The sequence below is a fragment of the Nicotiana tabacum genome, chromosome 5, assembly GCF_000715075.1.
Source record: "Nicotiana tabacum cultivar K326 chromosome 5, ASM71507v2, whole genome shotgun sequence".
Taxonomy (NCBI): Eukaryota; Viridiplantae; Streptophyta; class Magnoliopsida; order Solanales; family Solanaceae; genus Nicotiana; species Nicotiana tabacum.
Genome location: NC_134084.1, coordinates 51,993,945 through 52,019,461, shown reverse-complemented (window position 1 = coordinate 52,019,461; position 25,517 = coordinate 51,993,945). Strand labels below are relative to the sequence as shown.

The following is a 25,517-nucleotide window of genomic DNA, read 5'->3' as shown; positions in this document are numbered from 1 at the left end:
TTTAACACCATCATTTAACTCAAGGTAGTACCTGATCTCATGATTTCCCTTTCTCAAAAGAAAAATAAGCGCACAAAGCTCCGATCATGAAAGCTCTCGGAGAGCTCGAGGCATTGCCTGAGCATAAGGCAACCCCTCAATATAAGTCTATCTACTACGCTTTGAAAATCTAGCTACATCAAGTTCAGAGCAGGCCCCCTGATACCCGAAGCCGACCCTCGCTCAGGATACCACTCTCGAAAGCTCCAAAAACTCAGCATACTAGCTCCATGTAGCTCGGAGGTCCTGACAGCCCGATCCTATCAGATCAATTCAGGCTTGGTTCGAGGTATGACGATGGGCTAGAAAAAGAGCCATGTTAGTCGGTTAAGGATCGGAAAGAGCGCTCGCGTCCAAGTTAGATGTTAGCGGCCAACGACAAAGGAAAACATTCGAAGGCTTCAAAGCATACAAGAGCATACAATAATAGGGCGAAAACGGAAAATAGAAATCAAGAAAGTATCTTTGTATTCATAAATTTCCATGTACAATAGCCCTCGAAGGATCCCTACACACAATTACAAAAGCCCGCAAGGGATTATTGCGCCTAAAGAGAGAAACAAAAGGGCACACATCCTCAGAAGCCTCATCCCTGCCTTCCATACGGATATCCCCAAAAGATAGGGCAAGAAGCAGGGAGGGATGAAAAAATGTCATAGCTCTCCGAAGGTCGAGGACACTCGCTGGCCAAGAGAAAGTCGGAGAGACAGCGGACCGAGCGAGCCTTGATCCCGCTTGCACTGCTACTTAAAGTCCACTTCTTGGAACATCTAGCCGTGCAAGCCACCAGCTTGGGGCAGAGCACCATGTCGAGCTGGGGTACGAAGGTGAGCAGCGATGTATAATCCGAGCCCCCTTTTGAACAGCGGTGCATAGTCCAAACAACTATCTACATAAGGGGAATACCAACTCCCCGTTCGTCATCGTCTCAGGCCAACAGCAACATCAATGGCAAATATATCAACAACCACGGCAACAACATGACAACATGATTATGCTCGACAAGGGGAAGCCCCAACAGGATTCCACAACACAATCTACGGGAGCTCCGCCAAACAGCCTTGAGGCCATGAGCCCCAAGTAGGGGTGTGCATTCGAATCGGTTTATCGATAAATCGAATCGATTATTTGTTATCGGTTTATCCATTTATCCATTTTGATTTCGAAATTTTCCTTATCGAGTTATCGATTTCGATTTCGATTTTGTCCTCTTCGGTTATCGGTTTATCGATAAACCAATAAGATATACTAAAAACAAATTTTTTTACCCTTATTCTATAATACTCTTTCCTTTACCCTAAGTCTCTAACCCTATTATTTTATCTACCACATTTAAGGAATGATCATATTTAAAGCTCAAGGGAATGAAGTTCAAATTAATGGAAAATAGAATCCGTGATGATATATTTTTTTATATACAGTTGGAGTGTTGGTGGCATACATTTGATCCCTTACTTTAGTTTCGTTGCATGTGCTTGTTGATACAATTTTTATGTTATAAACGGTGTTCGTCTTATTTTGGCTTCTTTTTGTCCATATTAGTTAGGCGTGTTTATAGCGATATACTTTCCGTGGAATCTCGCAATTTTTTTTATTGGTGTAATCGATAACCAAATTGATAAGACCAAAAAATCGATAAATTGAAATCGAAAAAATCGAAACCTTATTGAAACGATAACGATAAGCATATGTACAAATCGATAATCGATAAGTAATTATCGATAAGGGTCAAAATCGAATCGATAAATCGAATGCACACTCCTAGCCCCAAGCATGATGTTCAAGGATAGAAGAAGATGATAAGAAGAAATGGGTAAATGAGCCAACGAAGGTACTGGGATGGGGAAAACAACGTCAAGGCACCCCCATTTATAGGGGGTAATGACACGGTCATCGAGGCTTTGGGAGATTGACCGGTGGACGCAGTTATTGTATTCTTGAAAAACCAAATCGATGGCGGTACATTCACCTTGGAGAACGGGAATCGGCAGTACATTGAATGAAGTCGAAATGCACAAGTCCATGGGATACCCCGGTCTCCACAAAAGCTTGCGCCACAGATTGCATCATTGGTATGACATCGCCGTAAGAAGCTAGAAGAGTTAAGTGTCGAAATCATTTCCCATCTGTTCGTTATGGGAAACGCGGAGACTATCTGTACGTGGTAAAATCAGAGGACTTAATTTTTCGCTATCAAGCCATTTCGGAAGAATGCCTCGAGACCCCGAGGACGGGGAGCCACGACCGAGTCCCTTCCCATGGGGCTCGTCGAGGCCCAACTCAAAGAATACGGAGGTCGAGGCCAGAACAGAAGGGGAAGCTTCCAAGGCACACGGCTAAGTCTGACAAAGATGGCCTATCCAGAGCCTATGCCGAAGCATCGCGTCCAGCCGTCCCATCTCCATTCTTTGTAGTTAATGCATGTTGTACTATATCCAAGTTCCCCTCCTATATAAAGGGAACCCTCGCTACTTTGTGATGGGCTGATGTTGCTCCAACTATTTCTCCACAAAGATCAATAATATCTCTCTCTCTCTCTCTCCCTTTTCTCTCTAACTCGCTTGTTCTTATTGGCTCGAGGCCACTTTAGCATCTGCCATCCCCCCGTTTATTCTTCATTTATTGCTTGGTATTGGCCATAAAGAGCTTTGTTTAATCATATATTAACTGTTATTCCATCCCTGACTACCCCCGATAGCTCGATATCGAGCCCAGGTATCGACCCCGAGGTCCTCCGTCAACCAGTCCGAATCCAAGGCAGTAAGCCCCTCGGTTTGATTACTACTTTGTTTTAGCTTGCATTTCATCGTTAAACTTCATATTCCTAACATCATCTGCTCTAACAACTAGCATAAAAATAGATCACATATTTTTAGAATCCCATTTACAAATTTAATTGTTGTTACCATTTTTACGGTAAACAATCTTATTTATTATATATTTATGATTTCTCATTAGAGTTGTATCTTATATTATTTGTCTTACCTAGCGAGTCGAGTTAGGATCCACCACGACTTGGTGGGATTTTGGGTCGTGACAACATTACTATTTTCTAATATTTATTCTTGTTATTTCTTTTGCTTATTAATTGCACATGCTTATAAAGTAGGTATTTTATCTTAGCCTCGTCACTACCTCTTCGAGGTTAGAGTTGATACTTACTGAGTACATGTGGTCGGTTGTACTTATACTACACTTCTATACTTCTTGTGCAAATCCAAGAGTTGGTACCAACAAGTCCCGAGAGATGTTTAACTTGGACAGTTGGGAGACTCAGGGTAGTGCTGCATATCCTTCTTTGATTTTGTAAAAATCTTGGTAACTTTCGCATTTTCCTCCTGTTTTATTAGGCTCTAGAGTCACCTTCATTATCTTTGCTACTATTTATGTATATCAAACACTATTATATTCATTTGAGGCTTTGTATTTTGTACTCCTTAGAGCTCATGCACTCAATGATGTCAGTCTTAGAAAGTTGTATAGACAGTTGTAATGGTTTTAAACTTATTGTGTTGATTTATGAGCTTTCATTCTTTTATTTATGATATTGTGCTGTTAAATATTTTGTTTTGATCTTTTTATTATTTTTAAATGTTGACTTGCCTAGCAGAGTGGAGTAAGGTGCCAGCATAATTCCTTGGTTGAGATTTTGGGTCGTGACAGTTGCGAAATTTGACCATGTGAGCATGTTGACTTTTATTGACTTTTTGAAATTCTCAAGATTGAAGCTTTAATAATTGAGATTACTTCCTTTAGCATAACTTGACTTTCGTAATTGATATTTGGCTAAATTTTGGACATTGGAGGTCAAGAACAAGGAAAAGGCATGATTTCAGGTTGAAAACTAGCCCGAACAAGGTAAATATCTTGCTTAACCTCGACTTAAGGGAATATTTTCTAAAATAGACTTATGTGTTACGTGCTATGTGTTTAGGGGACGTATATGCTAGGTGACGAGCGCATATGCGTGGGCCAAGGTTATATCATGCTCGAGGTAGCTTTTAGGCTTCATTATGCCTTATTTTTCTATATGCTTTAGTTATTTGTGTGACTACTTCAAGTTTCTTATTCATGTTAGAGATCATGTTTAAGCTTTTGATGGTTTATTTGGACATGACTGCTACTTGTAAGATAAATTACATGTTGGAGTTGTAGTCTTACATTATACTTATGCATACATCATGCATAGAGATCATATCTTGTATATATGTATATATCCCTACATGATTATTTCTCAGTTCATGTACATCATACATGCTTATCTCTTATTCATATGCATGCATCCCTGCATGTGCTTCTTTGATATGGACTGAAATTATGACATGTGAGTTGTTTGTGCAATAAAGATCATGATTATGGCACGAGGTTTATGCCGTGTGGTTATAGTGATAATATTATTGCTATGTCACGAGATGGTTGTCGTGCAGTTATTGTGATATTGACTTTGTTATGGCAAGAGGTTTCTATATGACGCTTGGATATAAATTCGTCCCTTCGAAGTCAGGTGATCACCCATGTTAAATTAAGCCCTGTGAGCGCATGCATATATAATTGTGCTTAGTGGGGGCATTTTTAGCAGGCACCCGTACAATACTAAGTGTGTGTGATTGTGAGGGGCACTTGTGCCAAGCACACGAGGTGTGTTGAGTGATTGTATTTAATGGATATTATGGTTGAGTCTTGAGTATGCATTGATATCGTAGACTCATGTAGAAATATTCATGCATATTATCGACATATGCACATTCACGCATATTACATATGCATGAAACTTGCTAGTGGATTATTGCACACTTGGAGGGTATCAGATTGAAGCATATATTGAGTCTTCATCATGCATAGACATCTCACACTCATGTAGGAGCATTCGTATAACTGCTATTTGTGAAGTGATGTGAAATTGGGTCCTTATCATGCCAGACGCTTTATATTCATGTAGCAATATTTGAGTCAAAACTATTTGGTACAAATCTCCTTTATATGCAGATTTGATATATTTGTATATGCTTGATTTGGTTCTTTGAAAAAAATATGCTTATACTTTTTTTTTAATTGTGCACCTTATTATATATATCCGTTGTTCCAAGGCTATTTCTCTAATATTGTATATGCTTATGAGCTACACATATTGTATAAAGTGAGTATCTTTTGACCAAACTTCGCCACTACTTCATTAAGGTTAGTCTTGATAATTACGGAGTCATGGGGTAGATTGACTCATATACACTTTTATACCTTGTGTGCAAATTTTGGAGCCGAGCTATTATGGAAGCCGAAAACTAGCATTGAAGAAGTACCATCGTTCCTGTTACAAGCTACCATTTGTTCATGGTAGTGTAGGAGTTATATTTTTATTTATATAAATGTCAAATAGATGATGTATTTTCTGCACACCAATGTTGTACCTTTTAATCTTAGTGGCTCATGACTTGTATTACTAGTTTTTCGGGATAGTTGTATTAATTTCTATAATTTTATTTTATTATTCGCTTGATGATGTTCAATTCACACTGTGTTATATATCGATTGGCTTACCTAGCAAGTTTGATCACCCAAAGAGGAGAACTTTTGAAGCTTGCAACCCGTAAGTTTTAAGGGCCCGTTTGTTCATGAATTTTTTTTCAAAATATGTTTGTCCACAAAAATTTTTAAGTTCCTGACGATTTTTCGAAAATGAGTTTTTCAAAAACCTTCCAAAATTTTAAGGAAAAAAGTTTTTTTCTCACTCACAAAATTGCAATATTTAAAATGAAATGTATATTCAAACATAATTTCAATTTCTAAATACCATTTTTCAATTTAACTCCAAAAACTATTTTTTTTCAAAAATTATAATTTTTGTGTCCAAATGCCTACTAAGTTACACAATGTACTTTAAATCCATTCTTCATTGTATGCAGTCCCATAAAGTGGCTACCACCCTCTCTTCTTGGAGATCATTTACCCTTTCATGGAAGTGAACCTAACTTTCATTCTACAATTAACTTTTTATATATACATTTTCTTAGAAAAGCGTTTTTGACCTTATTTGTGATGTCCTGACTAGTGAATCATTAAGATTCCTTTTAAAATAGAATTATGTTCATTCACAAGTTCTGTCATTCCCATCAAGGCCGTAGCAAAGATGATGCAAGAGATTCGGAACCACATTCGCGATTTGAAAGAGAGGAAAGAAGCCCTCCTCTGTACTTGACCCATTAGCAGGCATATAACGGAGCAACCAACCCCCTTCAACGTCTCTCATAATGTGTTCTACGCTGTTGAAAGCTAGATCCACATGAGGTGTGTAATGCATAGCTAAAAAATACCACTCACTATATGATTTCTGGATACGGTAATGATTCAAATTTACTTTTTATTCTCCTTTTTCCGGAATCTCACATAAAAAAAAACAATAGTGAAAATAAACTCCAACGAAATCTTAAAAGAAAAATTTGTAAACAAAAGACCATATTGTTCAAAAGGATAAAACTTTTCTCTCCCAAAAAGAAAAGGGATAGCCTATTTGGCCATAAGATTTTTTTTACTTTTTCCAGAATGTTTTTACTTTTTGTTAGAAAAGTGTTTGACCATGAAAATTTTATTTTCAGATATTTAAAATAAAACTCCAAAAAGTAGTTTTTTAAAATTTTCACTTCAAATCACTCACAAAAATTTAAAAATCGCTCCAAATTGTATTCATGTCCATACACAACTTTAATTTTTAAATATCATTTTCACTTGAATTTTTTTTACTCCCAAAATTTTACAATTCTATGTCCAAAAGCCCACTTAACCTTTTAAGTTGTGGGCGATGAAGCCTAATAACCTGTTTGGCCAAGCTTCTCCAAATCTAAAAGCATTTTTCTTTAAAAAAAGTATTTTTTTTATAGTTGAAGTGTTTGGTCAAGCTTTTAGAAATAAATTTTTTTTAATGGAAACAGAAGCAGTTTTAGAGAAGTAAAAAATTATTGCTTATCCCCAAAAATACTTTTGAAAAGCACTTTTGAGAAAAATACACTTATAGCCTGTTTGAACAAGCTTTATTTGAGGCATTTTTTTTGGTTGTCAAAAGTGCTATTTTTAAAAAAAATTAAGGTGCTTGACCAAGCTTTTGGAAGGAAAAAAAGTGCTTTTGAGGAGACGCAGAAACAGTTTTTGAAAAAAGTAGTTTCTCTCCAAAAGCATTTTTTTGAAAAGCACTTTTCAGAAAAATGCACTTATAAACACTTTTTAAAAGCTTTGGCCAAATACTAATTGTTACTCAAAAGTACTTTTCAAACCAAGTAGCCAAACACAATCTATTTCTCACTAAAAGTACTTTTTTTGAAAAGTACTTATCAAAATAAGCTGATTTTAGAAGTTCGGCCAAATAGGCTCTTAGAAGCGCTTTTTAAAAAACTTGATCGAACACTAATTACTGTTCAAAAATATTTTTAAATTAATTAGTCAATCACAAATTATTTCTCGTCAAAAGTACTTCGGATAAAATACTATTAAAAAAAGTAGTACTTCTCAAAATAAATTAATTTTTGAAGCTTGGCCAAAATGAAATGATGACATATATTTATGTTACTTAATTAAGGCCAAATACACATACAACCCATCTAACTTGGCACTATTTTTCATTTTGGTACTTTATCTCTTACTTTGTTCCATTTTGGCCCTCCAACTCTATTTCTTATATTCTACTTTAACACAAAAGCTGAAACTAGTGTAAAAAATATAGCGCGCGTGTATACACACATCTGAGGTGTAATAAATATTCAATTAAATATTACCACCTGGTTTTTTCATCCATGTCAAACAGGTCAATACTAAAATACCTGACCCGACCGTATTTTTTCATCCACTGTTGCCCCATCTTCATTCTCTAAGTTACAAAGTTTTCATATGCCGATTTCATACCTGACCCGTTTAGATGAAATAAACCCGCAAAAAATACGATCGGGTTCAGGTATTTTAGTATTGACCCATTTGACATGGATGAAAAAACTAAGTGACAACATTTAATTGGATATTTATTATACCTTAAATTTGTATATATACGCGCGCTATATTTTTTGCACTTGTTTTAGCTTTTGTGTTAAAGTGAAATATAAGAAATAGAGTTAGAGGGTCAAAATGGAACATGTAAATTAAATTTGAAGGGCCAAAATAGAACAAGATAGAAATAAAGTGCCAAAATAAAAAATGGTGCAAAGTTGGATAGGTTACATATGTATTTGGCCTTTAATTAATTTAAGTAAGTTCAACAAACCATTAGAAGATTGTAACCGACCTGGAACGAAATTGACCGACTCTGAGCGTACCAACATAACCCCCCTGTTGCTCCGTTTCATGGGCTGCTCTTAGCACCCTCTTTGCTTCTTCTCTCTCTCTCTTTACCTCCATTACCTTTGTTTTTTTTTCTTCCTTTCAAAACTTTCGCAAACAAAGGAAATGGAGCAATATTATGGCTGTTTATGAAGGAGAAACGGGTTGAGTACAACGCAGAGGGAATTTTACAAGAAAAGGAAAGTTCAAGAATGTTAAAGGCTTTTTGTTACATTGGATTTAGCGGAGGATTGTGATAAGACTAGCAGATTTATTCTAGTAATTTTTTTGTTTTCTTTGGGAACATAAATGTCTGAATTGGTGGCTCGGACTGGTCGGCATCAGCAGCGATATGAGGCTGGTTATCGCCTAATCGCCGGGTATTTTCTCGTTTATTTTGGTTTTTGCTAAATTAGGTTTTATTTGGTTTAGGGCAAGTTTGCTGAATGTTGAAGTTTGGTTTCTAAATTTCCTCTTTTAGTTATGTAGTTGTTTTTGCTTGCTTTGATTTGTTTTGGTGTTTGCTGAATTGGGTTTTGTTTGTTTTTGGTAAATTTTGTTGAATGTGGGAGTTTGGGTTCAAGTTTCCTCTTTTCTTCTGATTCGGTGCTTTTGATTTCCTCATAATGAGTGAAATCTGGTTGAATGTGGAGCTCTGTGACCTAGCTGTCTTCCTTGTTTGGCCATATTATGAGGATTGATTGAGAGAAATGTGCAAAAGAATGTTGCTATTCTTTCTTTCTTTTTTCTCCTTTGTGTAATTGGTTGTGAATTTATAAAGATGATGTTTGGGTTTGGATTTGTGTGATAGAGGTGAAGTCGTTGTAACAGTGGAAGTTCTTTCTTATGCTTGTTTCCAAGAACTATAAAGACCTTGTGCAAATGTGATGGGCATTGTTCATTCTAGGTTGCTTCTTGAAGAGTAATATTCTTTGATCAAGTAAATTTTATTACAGAGACAGCTCTAAGGTGGTGCTGTGATGTGACATCGAAAGCAAAAGTCAATTCTTCTTAATCCTGTAAGGAACTCATGAAATCTATCAAGGTTTTAGCCTCATTAACATACTTCATCCTACACAAAAGTATACAATTGACTTTGATCTCCCAAATGGTGTTAACTTTTCGTTCAAAAACCTCTAGTTCCTTTCCCATATTGTCTACCATATGCGGGGAGGAATGGTTTTCCGGACTCTCTTTTGGGCTATGCCAACATATGATTAGATCCCTTAGTAGTCCATTTCAGACTAGAAAAGTTAAACAAAATCGTATATGGTGTTTTGAAGGCTATGAGGAACTATGGAAAAGAAGCAAATATTGAGAAGATGAAAAGAAGAAGAAAGACTAATGGGAAGTTGGAAATTTGGAATAGGATTAGCGGAGCCAACTTGAACTTGGTCTCAGTTTAATTTATGTTTTTATTTTGCCAAAAGTCCATCAAAACATCATTTAGGTGGGAATATGATAAGACCTGGGTCAGTCTGTCACTGGAGAACCTTCAGAGAGATCAAATAATCTTTTAATCTCATAGTGTCTTCTCAAGAGTCTCCTTTTTACTAAGTCAACTAGAAGAGAGCTACTCCTTATCCTTCCCATTAACGTTACTCTAGATTCTGAGGTCTCCAAACTTGTCCCTTTTAACATCTCTCCTGAAATCACTCGTCAAAAAAAGAAGAAAAAAAAAAGAAAAAGAAAGAAAGAGTGGCTTCTGAGATCAGTCACAACCCGCTTCATGTTTATAGATTCGGTACAAGACATGTTAACTGATCATTTCTTTTGGTTTCATCACCATGTCAAAGCGCACTTGCTAACACTAGATAACTCCCACCTGTCCAATCACCATCAGCTCGGTGTTGTGATTCCACAGAGAACATCAGCAGTGGCGGTTACAGCTGATGAATGTGGCAGAAAAAGGACTAATTGATTGGTCTAGTTGAGAGATTGCCTCCTCGCTCATTTCTTTGTCGATGTATGCACCTTGAATAGCTATGTAAAGTGTTGTATTTTAACCATTCACTGTATAAAAACAAGAGAGCACTAGGTGTGACAACAAAAGATTGGTCTGTCATTGATAAGAGATATTAATTTGAATTTGTCAAAAGGTAATTTTGATTTAATCCTACAGAAAGTAACCTGTGACAGAAGGGAGGGGTATGATAAGATTAACTGGGTCATTAATACTTATATGTGATATTGACATATTGGCATTTCCTGCTTTTCATAGACTCGACGATTGACCTTCTTGACTGCTCTATTTCTATTTTTTCTATTCGTAATGCTGAATGGAGCAGAATCAGGCATAACTATAGAATTTTGCATTTTAACTGCAGCTGAGCCTTTTAAGTTGTCTAGGTAAACTACGTGTAGGCCTAAAGGATCATAATCTGAGAGTAGTTATGGAGCTCTTCATGCCATGTTGGTAACAATAGGCTTTTTGGCGTTCTTCCTTAAAAGGGATAGTTGGTCTTCTGGGCAAAAGGGTGGGAAAAGGGGTGCTGTCAGACTCTTTGGAAGGCACCAGTGCCATAAGAACCTGCTCTACTAAAATAATTGTAGCAGATGGGCGTTATGGAGAAAAGTTCTCCAACAAGTATGTGCTAAGTTGGTTGAATCGAATTCTGACTTTGACCTTTAAGGCGAAACTTGACACAAGGAAAAAAAAGAGTAGCTTGGTGCACTAAGCTCCCATTATGCGCGAGGTCCTTCGAATGGCCGGACTACGTTGGGTCTTATGATGCAGCCTTATGCTACATTTCTGCAAGAGGCTCTTTCTACGGCTACCCGTGACCTCGTGGTCACACGGCCACAACTTTTAGCTTTGCGCCAAGACTCCCTTTCTACCCAACACAAGAAATACTAGCTAAAACCCATGAAATTTGGATTTAATAAGTTTAAAGCTGACTTGTAGTTGTTTCACTAGATAGTGAACCCTGTTGATGCTCTAAAAGGTATCATGGTTAAGTTCCATATGTGCCAAAAAGTTTTGTAGGAGTAGAAAGGGTTTACAGCTTCAAATTGAACCAGTTTACAACTTCAATTTGCTCTATGGTTCAAGGCCATTAATTCTCGTTACATCAATGGAGGGAGTGGTTCAGATGGTACTCTTTATCCTGTAGATACAGAAATCAAGCATGAACCTTCATGGTATAGGATAGGTAAGGTTGAGAGTGGAGCTGTTATAGTTCTCATATTGCTTCTCAAAGGAATATAGCTGCAAGAATGGAAATTGAAGTTAGTGTAGTTTGGTGGTCAGCTTCTGCTTGTACAGTTTGGTGTTCTTCTCTTGATTAGAAATAAAATACTTATTAGCAGGATGTGGTAAATTATTCTGCCTCAATCCTCTCTTAGTTTATCTAAAATGATGTCTTTCTTTTCTGTTTATTAATGTTAATATATTATTTGAAAGGAATGTTAAATGCATCTCTATCAAAATACTTTTTGGAACAACAAAAGCTATGCCTCAATCCCAAGCAAGTTGAGGTCTCCTAGATGAATCCTAACTGTCCTTGTCGTTCCATTTAAGATCATCCTAGTCCACTATTTTATATGAGAAAATTAGAGATAAAAGTAAAGAACACGAGAAGCTTTCTATATTTTTTCGACTGGCATATAAATCTCTGCCAAGTCTACTGGACTCCTAGAAAGCAAGGGACTAAGTAAACATGCTAATATGACTAAAACTTAATCCCAACCAATTTATATTGCCTATATATAATGTTTCTTCCATTATACGATATTTTTCGCTAGGTCTGCGTGGATTCATGAGATATTAGGTCTTCCAAGAATTTTTCAAAATGTGATTTTATGTCTACCTCGTCCTTGTTTAAAAAGGGAAAATATATTTTGTTAGAGACGCATTGGACGTTCCTTGTGAATAATTCATTTGACATTGATGAATAGCAAAGAAAGACTTAATTTTGGATGAACAAAATATTGAAAAGGAGAAGAATTATATTGGATCTATCCTCTCTATGGGAAGCGGCTGGAGCTCTAGCAGAGGACTCGGGTCGAATATTCATTATGGACAATGAGTGAAGGAGTGAATACAGCAGGAGAAAATAATCTAATAGAGGAATGGTTGAACTGTGGCAATGTTGAAAAGTCAAAAAATTGAAGAGGGTAAGAATCAGGTGGAAGGCAAAGAGCGATCACAATAATTAAGGAACCTTGTAGGCTTCTTTGGGTCCAATGGTTAAGTCAAATTTGTTGGTTTTAGTTTCTGGCGTTCTCTTTCTCACATGTAAATTTTTTGGAAAGACTCTTTTTTCACATGTAAGAATACATCATTTGAATCATTTATTTTTTGTTGGTACATCTTCTATAGATATACATCATTATATATCTTTCTTTTGGTATTGGTACTACTTCTATAGATTCTGGTTATCAAATAATCTTTTCATCTAAAGCATTAGGAAGTTATGAGCAACTACTTCTTTACTAACATCCTGGGTTTGCATTTAAAAGTATCTTCTCATAATCTCCTTAATCCGAATTTTGACTAATAGAATTCTTGCAGGTGTATTCCACTTAGGTTCAGAAATATGGAAGAAAATGGTGGTGAGACGGCTGGGAAGGTAGTTGAAGTACTGATGATAAACTCGACAAGTGGGCCTGGTCTTCTGTTCCCAAAGGTAGGAATTGTTAGAGCATTTGGGTTTTCAGCATTATCCTATCGAAATTGTAATGATTTTTTTTTTTGAGAAGGTAACAAGTTTTATAAATTAAGTAGAAAAACCTTTAGCGTAAAGATTATGCTAATGGTTAAAGATAGTTACAAGACCCTCGAAAAAGAGCAAAAACGCAAACCCAGACTTGTGGTAGTTACAAAGACCCAATAATATCCACTATAGATTCTACATCCTTTACCAGAGCTTCTTTACACCAAAAGTGAAACAAAGTTATACAATTCGTCTTGATCTTCTGTTCAGTGTTAGCTCTATCTTCAAAGCACCTTGAATTTCTCTCCAACCAAATTGTCCACCAAATACATGTTGGGATCAACCTCCACCAATGCTTCTACCTCAGTAGAATACTTGGGTCATTCCTGCAAGCTAACATTTCTGCAGTTGTCTTAGGTATTGCCCATTTCACACCTTTCATACTCATGAAAAGATACCACAGCCTACTAGTTACTTTGCAATGTAAAAAGAGGTGGCTGTTTGTTTCAATCTCTTTTCCACTCAAGAAACATTTGGAACACATAAGCATTCCTCTCCTCATTAAACAGTCATGAGTTAGAACAGCCTCTTTGACTACAAGCCAACAAAAGCAAGCCACTTTAAAAGGGATTTTCACCTTCCAGATGTGCTTCCAGTGCCATGTCCCATTGTTCATGTGACCAGAGCTATTCAAGATTCCATATGCTGACTTTACAGTATATACTCCTCCGTTGTTTCTTTCCCATATGAGTCTGTCTTCTTCTGTGATGCCCTTAAAGCTATCCAACAATTTGTAGAATTCAATCACTCTGGTAACCTCCCAGTCATCGAGGAACTTTCTGAACGTAACATTCCACAAGCCACTTTAAAAGGGATTTTCACCTTCCAGATGTGCTTCCAGTGCCATGTCCCATTGTTCATGCGACTAGAGCTATTCAAGATTCCATATGCTGACTTTACATATGCTGACTTTACAGTATATACTCCTCCGCTGTTTCTTTCCCATATAAGTATGTCCTCTTCTTTTGTGATGCCCTTAAAGCCATCTAACAATTTGTAGAATTCAATCACTCTGGTAACCTCCCAGTCATTGAGGAACCTTCTGAACGTAACATTCCACCCCTGCATGATTATAATGCCTTTTCTTTTTCTGGCCAGAATTAACTGATGTTATTTGGTTTAATTTCCCGATGGATCTAGTTATTTTATCCTTATCATGGTGTGAATCTTATTAAGTTTAAAACACCAAAGTTGCAATTTTATTTTTGTTGAAGTTTGGTGACAGTTCTCTACTTAGGTATGTTCTGGTAAAATGCCGTACTGATATTTAACGTCCTTCATCTTCTACCATTTAATCTGGTTAGATTGTGCTGCATATGAAATTTGATAACGCACTGGTTATGCATTTGTCAAAGATTAACACTTGTGCTCATACTTCTGTTTTTAATATTTTTTTTGAAGCATGAGTGCAACATAACTTGTTGGTTGCCATACTTTTTGTTCTTTTCTTTTAATACAAGTGTTCTTCCTGGTGTCTACTTTTGGGCTGTCTGAAGTCATGTGATATTGCTGAATAAATTTGAGAGACTCTTTTGGTTCGTTTGATTTTGTTGTAAAGATTACAAGGATGAGTACCTTACTGGTGCTGCTATTGACATCTCTGGCACATCTTGTATAAATAGGGCGGTTGGGAAAATGATGAATCTGTCGAGGATGCAGCTATTCGTGAAGCTATAGAGGAAGCTGGAGTTCGAGGGGATCTAGTGGTAAGGTCTTTTGATGTATCCACTTTTGTTTTTCTTTGATATTTGGTGCGCAAGTTGGACCTGATTTCTTAGTGCTAATTTCATTTTCTACCATTCGGACATGGAACATATGTTGAAGATAGTGACTGCTTATACTGCACTAGTAGTGGTCCTTTTTTTGGAATTAAGTGCTTTTAAATTCATTTATCAAAATGGTCTTCCTGTCTTCTTTTAGGTAAAATGCATATTTTTTATATATGATGGGGGAAGAAGAAAGGAGAGAATCCTATACAAAATATGATTCTCTATGACATCCATTCATCTGTAGTAGTTGGGTTTAAAGTGTCCCAAATGTGTACTAAGAATGTTCTACTAATATCTATAGAAGAGTTTTCGGTTCCTTCCATTGATCTTCCATTCCTTTCCATCCATAGTGTCCACATGTGCACCAAATGGCTTAGGCCGCAGCTTTGTTGATTCAATTCCAAAGACATTCCGTACTGTGCACCATACCTTGTATGCAATCGGATGACGAAGAAGTGCACGGTGAGTCATTGACATTCCCGCATCAGGCACTAATATATTTTTAACGTCTAATTAGATCGGGAATCATTCAAATTAAGAACAAAAGCTCGTTGCTTTTTCTTTCCCTATAATTTAATTGAAGCCGCAGCCCTATCCATTTATTCATTCGACCCAACTTTATTTTGTTCCGTTCCAAGAATTCTAACACGGTTTTATACCCATCTAGGAACAATGAAATATTCTCAGAACTTTCCGTTGATACGACATGCTATTTTTACCATTCATTCCCTTTCAGGATCAGTTGTGGTCTTTCAAACTTTACTGAGAGTATGGACCAATCCCTCACTTCATCCATATGTGTAAAAGAGACTAGCCGCACTTAAAAGCCGAGTACTCTACCGTTGAGTTAGCAACCCGAAGAAAATATCGAAGAAAGAGAAATAAAGAGATTAGACAAGACAACCAAAAACCATTGAAGGAAGAAATCTAAAAAAATACATTCACATTTTCGAATTAATTTAAAACATAAAATAAAACTAAATAGATCCACTTCATTTATCACAATGAATTATATTTGTTCGATACAATGTTGTCAATATAAATATTGAATAGTGAAAAAAAAACAAAAGAAATTTCAATTGACAACAATAAAAAATATTAAAAAAAAGGACTTGTGTTAGATTGGCACTACAAATCTAATCCAAATAAAATAGATACAAAAAAGTATAGATGAGAGAATAAATTAAGTGGAAAACAAAACTACAATTTATTTAGATTCATAATGGATTCAATCAAGTTAAGTGAGATAAGCAAACTTGATTTCTTTTTTAGTTTCAGTAGAGTTCCAATGAAAAACGGAAAACCATCCAATTGAAGGAAATGCCCGAATTTTATATTTCGAGGATCAATAAAATAAGAGGTTTTGTCGTTATAGAATACGGAATTCAATGGAAGCAATGATAAAAAAATACAAATAGAAAAGGAAAGGGAGGAAATACAAAAAAATAGAAGAGAAAAGTCATACAAAGTTATATACAAATGACTACCCCCTTTTTGTATTTCCTTAATTTATTTCCTTAATTGAATTTCGGTTGATTAGGATTGATTAGGACGAAGTTCCTTAAAAACCAATGTAACAATACCGAACTTCCTCACTATATTGATAAGAACTGGAATATTGATTACAACCTTGAGATATCAATTGCAATACTCAAACTAATGAATTACAATGAAAACTATTGAAATAACAAGTAACTAAGGATAGAGACAAGAATGGGGATGAGAAGCAGAACTCAGACAAAGGGGATGACGGAATCCCGATACTTCATAACATTTTGTATAATTCTCAAAACTGTCGATGAACCCCTTTTATCCATTTGTCACGTGCTTCCCTACTCAACCTGGATCCCAAGCAAATCTCTTGTTGGGCTGTCTAATTCCTTGGCCTTTTCGCAGTTTAGCCCTCGGCCCAACAACTTGGCTAGCCTCGGTCCAAATAATTGGCCCACAAGCATTATTGGAGTTATCCATGTTCACAACAATACTCCTTTCCTCGATAAGAACCTTGTCCTCAAGGTTCGGGTCAAGAATTCTCGGGATCAAAGGCTTTGGTAAACTAGCTGTAGTTATATTGACTTCAATAGACGTGAAGTTCACTGGATGGCAGGCACCTGCAAATTCCTCTAGCGCAGAATTAAGAGCACTATACCAAGCTCTACTCATGCCTGGTACAACAATAGTGACTGCATAGTACACTTCATTTTGACCAAGGTCATGATGAGATAAATCTTGTGTTCCCTTTGAATACTTCATAGGCCACACAAACATTGGAATGAATAGCAAAATAAATATTGTTCTACAGATGAATACTACTAGAATCATCTCTGCTTGCACTTGCTGTATTAGAGTACCAGTTAACTCTTGAGGTATGAATAAATGTGTATCTACTCCAATAACACGAGGATCTCCACCATCAACTGCTTGTGAGACAAAACCAAGGAGTATGTAGCAGTATTTTAATAACACAAGCTTGGTACTGATCTGGGGTCCTAGTGCCAAAGTTATCCGGTCTCCTAAAGTACGTTCTTGTAGCATAGGCGTAGTGGCTGCGGTGATCTTTGAAGCTTTATGTGTAACGTTGGCTCTCCCGTGCTGGCCAACATATGGGTCTTCAAGGTCAAAAGGCAAGAGACAATCAAGTGGCTTTTCCAATTTTGACCCATTCTGGTGGATCCAAGCAATTATAGTATGCGGGGCAAACTTTCTATTGCAGGAGCAACCACAAATCAGTTCCAAAAATCTAGCAGTGGACGCAGTTACAACAACTCTAAGCATAAGAGTGGAGCTACCAAAGATCTGTTCATTTGGAGCACTAACATAAGCAAAACACAAGCGTCTGATAGCTCCTCTTCTAATTGAGGGCTTCCCATCAGCAGGACTAAGTGCAAGCGCAAGCTTACTAGATCGGACAGACTCAAAAGCTCCAAGAAGCATCTCATGGGAAGCACAATAGACGGTAGTTGGTGTTACAGAAGACCCAAGCACAGTATCCCTCTTGTCATCGAGTATCCTTCTCCCGTTGTCCAACCAACTAACTCTGACATACACATACTTATCAATCATAATAATCATGAAGAAATCTAGAGAGAACCACGACATATATATAAAAACTCCTTCATGTTTTCTCAACTGATGGTTAACCGGCATAACAAACTTGTTAACCATATGAATAGACAGTCCATGATAATCAATACATTTTAGAAGTCTCAAGAGATCGTCTTCCAAATACTCAGAAAGCTTAAACACATATTGCCTACTCGGATATGAGCGTAGAGTGGTCCTCTAACCTTCTCTGAGGTGACTGCACCCTGATTAAAGCAGCAGAGCCAGGATCAAATGGGAAGTCTAATCCAAGTTCATCAGGTGAAAATTGATGCAACCAAAACTGCTCCAAGCATTGGGCAAGCGCAAGTTGATGTCGAGGGCTAAGTATTCTAGGATGCCCTGTAAGCAATTGATTCCAACAACTGTCGAAAACTTTGTGAATATCAAACAGGACAAAGTCACGGGGAAAATAGATTGTAGAAGTAAACCATAATGAAGGCTTCTCTGACCTAAGATTCTTATGCATAACAACCATGAAATGGCAATTGGGATTACAATTGGAAGCTGTCCAAAATTATCAACAGCATCATTCTCTAACGAATATCCTCGAGCATTGGTTCTATCAAATAGCTCCCTTCCAGACCCAAGTGCCATCACAAAGTTCAGAGAATACATGTCCTCGAAAGATAGGCAACTTCTCATTTAGCTGTATAGTCGGAGCTTCAAGTACCTAAGTCTGTTATACATTTTCTTAGCATAGAAATATGAAATATTGGATGAATAAAACACAGCTCGTGAGAAAGTGCCAAACGATATTCCATAGCTCCCACTCCATCAAGTATCTTGTACGGTCTTATAGATATAGGAATTAGATGTTCCACTCTGATGTTCAAGGCTACCACGATCTACTCTTAAACCAATTTCATCATGTGAATAGCTGACAGTAGAAATTTCTACAACCGCAACCAGCTGCAGTTCGAGCAACTCCAACTTTGTCCTTGCTTTTGAGCGTGAATATTTAGAAGGGAGGTATGTGATTCCAACCACATCACTAGCGAAGACAGCAAATGAAATTCTCAATCCCTTCTCATTGCCACCCTTCCAAGGATAACCATATAGAATTATAATTTCTTGGACCATCTTTCTGTTTAGTATTTCATTATGTAGTTTGACAATAAACCAAATCTCCCAATAGGTCGTCCATCGAGTGAATCGCTGTCCAATATGAACGGATAATAAGCGTACTAAAATCAAGTCTATAACCAATATTTTATCGGGTAAAGTAGTAGGCTGATGCGGTACTATGCAACCAAAAATTACAAGCCGAAAATGACATAGTGATGGCTGCTTAATTATTAACGCGAACTCTTCATCCCATGCTGGTTCTTCATACCCAACAAATAAAATTTCAGCAGAAACATACCTCTCAATATCTGAAACCGCATTAGCCAGCATAAAATTCTTATCAAAAAAATTCCACAGACATGGACTACTGTGAATGTGAAGCGGTATGATATTTTCAAATAGATGTGAGACTGCAGCAGTGCTCGCAATCTCTTTCGGCACTATATCCTCTCCGCTAGTCAAAGGTACCAGAAAATTAATTGTGTTCGTTTCAGCTTCATTATTGCAAGCAATTGCCGCATCAGTTGGAGAGACATAGTTCGTAGCAACGGTTCGTGGACATCACAGGAACCTTGTCTTCCTCGGAATCGCCATCTTCAAAATCAGATTCATCAGCGAGTACCGTGGAGCAACAATTATGAGACATTTCGTCGAACACCTGGCCTTCTTCTGAGAATTCCTCCTTCTTAGTCATCAATTCATTACCAGCTTGTAGCTCTATAAGAATTTCAACCTCAATATGACTTCCATCAGCGTCGCCGTACATGGAATCGACATCGATATGCTTTTCTGGTAACGCACTAGGTTCAATAACCGCTTCATCATCTTGTAAGGTGCTAGTTGCCCTATACGCCATTTGCTCGAGCACCTCGTATGCCAAATTAAGGTTGTTGCTGTCGAAGTGTTTATTCCAATAATGAGGCGAGGGTGAGGTGCTAATGTTGCACCAAGATGGAATAGCCGCATCTCGTGCTAGAAAATTTTCTACTAGCTTTCGCTGATGGTGAATGGCAATGCTCCCTTGAGTCATTGGTTTTCCATCACACAATGAAAATTACATTCTAGCAATTTATCACATGAAAACTCATTAGACACTTAAATAAAAGAAGAAGAAACATTTAACCCATTCACAAGCCTCTTCTCATAAATTTCATGCATCTTTCCACTAAGTTGGAATACATAATCCTCTATGTCATACTCAATTCAAAAGGAAGCAAATTACTCTTGCTTTTGAACTTAGATATTACAATTAATGGCTTGATACAACAACAACCAAGTATAATCCCAAAAGTGGGGTCTGGTGAGGGTAGTGTGTACACAGACCTTACCCCTATCCTGTGGAGGTACATGTTCTTTTTTCTGTAGAACTATATTCCTACCTGGCAGTAGTATTAGTTCTTCATTAGCTAATTGTTGTTGTTAGGATTTAATTTCAAGAATAGACTTCTAGAGTTCTTGAATTCAAGGACAAGACTAATCCTACTGCCAGTATTGCTACTGCTTCTTTTACCCTCGGCTCAAGGACAAAATGAAAAGGAGCAGTAGCAATAAGCAGTAACAACAATGATATATAAACAACATCGATATAGTAAAATAACTGAAGCGAAAGAAATAACAGGTAGGAATATAGTTCTACAGAAAAAAAGAAAAAGAAAAAAGACTACAAGACTAATACTACTGCCAGTAGGATGACAAAGGAATACACCTAGTTGCCTCCTAACCTTCTACCTTAATCCTCGACTTCCACACCCTCCTATCTAGGGTTGTGTCCTCAGTAAGCTGAAGTTTCGTCATGCCTAATTACCTTACCCGAATACTTCTTAGGCCTACCTCTACCTCTCCTCATGCCCACCACAGCCATGTTACAAAAGTGTATAAGTTCAAAGACGCTCAACACAATCCTCAAGCGCAAACAACAGAAGCAATAATTGAGGAGGAGCAATTATTTTAGAGCAACTGAACCAAAGGAGAAGTGTTGATGATTTGCTTCAGTTACTGTTACATTTTTTGAGCCTAATAAGTTACTTAGTTTTAGGATAAATCTACTTTTTTGAATTTAAATTTCTGTTAGATTTTTTATGTTTGTTGAGATATTTTAGATTTTTTCGAATTATTCTTGCGCAGATTTTTCTGCAGGTTATCTTCTCAAGTTGGCTATTTAAAGCCCTCTATGCTTTATAATAAAATAGAGACATTCAGTGTTATCAAAGGCGAAAAACGCAAAAAAACTCTAGAGTCTGTTGGGGCTTTAAGCGGAAAGCGCAAATAAAGCGTGGGCTTTAATAAAGAAACGCGCAAATGGAGAAAAACTATAAATATGTATGTGTAGTCAAAGATTAATATTTATAAGCATGAATACCAAATATATGGACAAAGAAATTGAAGAAAATTTACGATAAAGCGAAATATCAATTGTTTAGTGTCGTCTCTTCAGGATGACACTCATTGGCAAGGAAAAGTATGCCTTAGAGCCTTGATGACAACACTGAAGCGCTTGCTAAGCGAGCGAAGCGCTCAACATGTTTTGAGCCTCGCTTCAGGGCCTTTGATAACACTGGAGACATTTTCAATCAATATTTTTAATATTCCTGCTGCCCCATCCTTTTAAAAAACCCAACAAAGGTCTACGTAAAATGCTAGATAAGGCAAGGAGACTACAATGGATTGAGGGATTCAGGATAAACAACAGCTCAGGGAACTCAATCACAGTGTCTCATCTCCTATATGCAGATGATACACTCATCTTTTGTGGGGCAAACAAGCTGGAGCTGCAGTACCTTAATCTAACCCTCCTTATTTTTTAATCTGTTTCAGATCTGCACATAAACATGCTGAAAAACATGATATACCCTGTCAGTATGCTATTTGATTGTGGCATTGGCTCATTCCCTACAACCTATCTAGGTTTAATCTTGGGTGCCAAACATAAGTCAGTGGAGGTATGTAATGGAGTGATCGAGAAAGTGGAGAAAAGGTTAGCAACATGGCAAATGTAATACCTCTCAATGGGTGGTAGGGCGACTCTGATTAATAGTGTCCTGGACAGCATCCCAATTTACATTATGTCCCTTTTTCCTATGCCAAGTAAAGCTCAAAATGAAGTTATTGATCTTTGGTCCTGGAAGCTAATCTACAAAGGTTAGTTGTTTTGCATGGACAACTCTATAAGGTGCTATTCTGACCCAAGAGAACCTTTGTAAAAGGAGTTTTCAACTTGTGAATAGATGTCACGTGTCAATCCAGTTCAGAATCAATCAACCACTTATTTTTGCATTGCACAGTAGCTAGTGGCTATTGATTTCTGGCATATGTTCTTGTCAATTTTTGGTATCAGCTGGACACTACCTTGGAACATTAGGGAAGCAGTTGAAAGTTGGAGCTTTTGGAAAATCAACCGGACCATCAAGAGTATTTGGAAAATGATCCCAACTTGCATTTTTTGGTGTATCTGGACAGAGAGGAATCGTATATGTTTTGATGGCATTTCAACTCCTAACTACTTGTTGAAAGCTAGATGTCAGTGGATTCTTTTAGTTGGAGTAATCTCTTCGCTTTAAATGACGTTGACGTTAGCCTTTTCTAGATTTTATTGGCTCACTGAGCCTGGTCTGACTGCCACTTTTTGCTTTTTGGTTAGCTCCCTGTGCCTAGTATAGAACATGATATATAGGAGCTAACATCTCATTTAGTGTACTCAATGCATCTTCTTGATGCCAGAAATATAACATCTTACTTCAAAAAAAGAAAAAAAAAGAAGAGGAAGTCGTAGATTTAAAGATAAAGCAGATTCAGTATTCAATTAACTAAACCTCAATTCTAAACTAGTTGGGTCGGGGAGGAAAACTGAATATATCTCTTGTAAAATCTCGATGTCCTCAGAATTTGGATCTTTGGTACACGACGAATCTTTTCAATAATGCTATAGCATATTCTACTTTTTAGAATATTTCAGTATAACCAGTACCCTCTTGGTGCTGCAGTTCCTGATAAGATTTTTGCTTATTAATAACAAAATCTGTCAATTAGTAAGGAGCTCATATGGTCTGTAAGTGTTAATATTGATAGTTTTATTTGCTTTCTGTGGATGGTAAGGGTAATAACTGTTATTTCCCTTACTTTATTGTACTCTCATCATGATCATGGGTAATGTTATTGATCTACTTTAACCCATCTAAAACTCGCCTCTATGTGCGGGGTAATAATATGGTGTTCAATAGTCCGTGGACATAGATATGAGTTCTGTGATTTTTGTACTCTTGAAAGTCGAGAGAAAATTCATTCCGATTTTTAATAGAAGAGATTCATTAATATTTAAGTGTTGAAGGGTGTGGCCTAATGGTCAAGGAAGTTGGTAGAGAGCGGGAGACCAATGTTTAAATATTAATAGTCGCAAAAGTTGGTAGCTGATTTCTTCTAATTGTTGGAAAGAATCCTTCAGTGCCCGTCCTGGTGAGAGGTAACAAGAATTGGGAAACTTTCCTTTTGACTGTGTTTCAAAACTTCTATAATACATAAGGAGCCTTGTTTGTTACCCACCAACTTCAGATTCATATGTTTGCATGTTTTTTATTTACTTATTTCATTTTTTCCCCTGTATTCATAAGATTCTATACATTTGTATTTTTGCAGCACTTTCTGGGGTATTACTTCTTTAAAAGCAAAACACTTCAAGACGAGTATAGTCCAGAAGGATTGTGTAGAGCTGCCATGTTTGCGCTTTTGGTAAAGGAAGAGCTTGAATGCTGGCCCGAACAGAGGCTTCGCAGAAGAAGTTGGCTGACAATTCCAGAAGCAATTCAATGTTGCCGGCACCCATGGATGCGACAGGCTCTCGAGGAAGGATTTTCGAAGTGGCATGACAGTGGTATGGCAAGCACAATGAATAATGAGGACTAGTTACTCCATCTTTGGACCAAAGCAGAAGTTTTTTTTCTTCTGTGAACTTCATATAGAGAAGACACCAATCCTTAAAGCTGGATGGTGTGTAATGCCTCAATTTCATTTTAGGACTAGGAACTAAGATAATCCGCAAATAGCTGTTTTAGATGTTGAAACGTATTTTAGTGATTTCTCATTGATGAATAGACTTGAAGGTGAATTGGAGAGAACAAACAAGAAATCCTCTTCATTATTTCCAACTAACTACATTTGGTTCGATAGCCTTGTTGTGGACTAATCAAATTATTCAGTTTAACAAATGCTTTACTTTGTATTATTGTAATTATACATTGCTATTTCTCGTTTGGTGTGGACTACACAAATGGTATGCATGTCATGGGAAAATGTACACGTTCGCTATTACTTTATCCTCGTAATCTCAAAAAATCAAATAGAAAAAAGGTGAGGCCAAATGACATGATGCAAAGGAGCTAATCTGACTTGTTAGCAGAGTGAAGTCTTTATTTATCATACCATCGAGAGGAAGAATATACTTAGCAGCAGCACCATGCTTCTAAGATTTAAAAAAAAACAAAAAATTATAGATTGAATTGTGTGAATTTTCGTTCTTAAGGCCTTAAATCAATCTACGAGAAAATTCTACCATTATTGTACATGATCAAAATATATTATCCCGTTTCATCACATGAATATCATAAAAAATCATCCTCAAACCATCACATAAACATCATCAAGAGCGCCATCCTTATTTAACCACATGCATTAATCAAGATCACCACCCTTATTTTGCCACATGTACAAGCTCGAGAGCGCCACTCTTATTTCACCACATGTGCATAACAATAATCAAATTGCACGGAATAAATATCATGCCAACACCCAATCAATCCGCCCAACATGTCCATTTGTGCCACTATCATCACAATGCAATAGGCCAAATTACCATAAAAATATAAGCTCATATTATTACAACAAGATGCACAAGGACATGACAATAATAAAATACAGATGGGTGTTCAACATATAAAGCATGACTACGACTAAATCAATTGTAGCAATCAAATTCATGTAGTCACAAAGTGATTAAACATGTTTTATATAAATCATATCATCAAAATAAGGCATATTAATAGCCTAAGGTCTAATACGGTTATAAATCCCCCATAGCACCCGTATGCACGTTTGTCATTTTGCGTACACGTCACTTATCACATAGCACAAATAGGCAAACAAGACCAAATCCTAAGAGGGTTTCTTCCACACAAGGTTAGTGTAACGACCCGACCGGTCGTTTTGTGTATTTGAGCCCCATTTTCTATTTTGAAGCTTCTCATATGTGTATTTGTGGTTTTATGCCTTGTGATAGTTAGTTTCGTGGGGAAGTTTTGGAATGATGGATCCCTTAGTTCTTGCTTTAGAAGCTTAAGTTAGAAATGGTGAACGAATTTTGACTTTGGTGAAAATAACCCTGAAATAGTGTTTTGATGGCTTTGATAGGTTCGTATTGTGATTTTGGACTTGGGCGTATTTTCGGAATTGAATTCGGAGGTCTATATGTTGATTTGACTTGTTTTGCTGAAAGTTGGAAATTTGAATGTTTAGAAATTCCTTAGGTTTGACCATAGCTTGA

At 36.9% G+C, this 25,517-nt stretch overlaps 1 protein-coding gene across 1 annotated transcript; it reads left to right on the top strand.

Annotated features, from left to right (window-relative positions):
* The first annotated feature begins 8,316 nt into the window (after positions 1-8,316).
* LOC107813941 (nudix hydrolase 16, mitochondrial) lies at positions 8,317-24,212 on the top strand. Its single transcript, XM_016639266.2, has 4 exons — positions 8,317-8,714; positions 12,848-12,962; positions 14,672-14,755; positions 23,618-24,212. Exons 1-4 carry the CDS (start codon positions 8,644-8,646, stop codon positions 23,882-23,884), a joined length of 537 nt encoding a protein of 178 aa, XP_016494752.1. The 5' UTR covers positions 8,317-8,643; the 3' UTR covers positions 23,885-24,212.
* Positions 24,213-25,517: the final 1,305 nt, after the last annotated feature.

Coding starts and splice junctions, on each gene's coding strand:
- LOC107813941 (XM_016639266.2), top strand. CDS start 8,644: ATGTCTGAATTGGTGGCTCGGACTGGTCGGCATCAGCAGCGATATGAG. Junction 8,715..12,847: donor GGTTATCGCCTAATCGCCGG/GTATTTTCTCGT, acceptor GAATTCTTGCAG/GTGTATTCCACTTAGGTTCA. Junction 12,963..14,671: donor CTGGTCTTCTGTTCCCAAAG/GTAGGAATTGTT, acceptor TTGTATAAATAG/GGCGGTTGGGAAAATGATGA.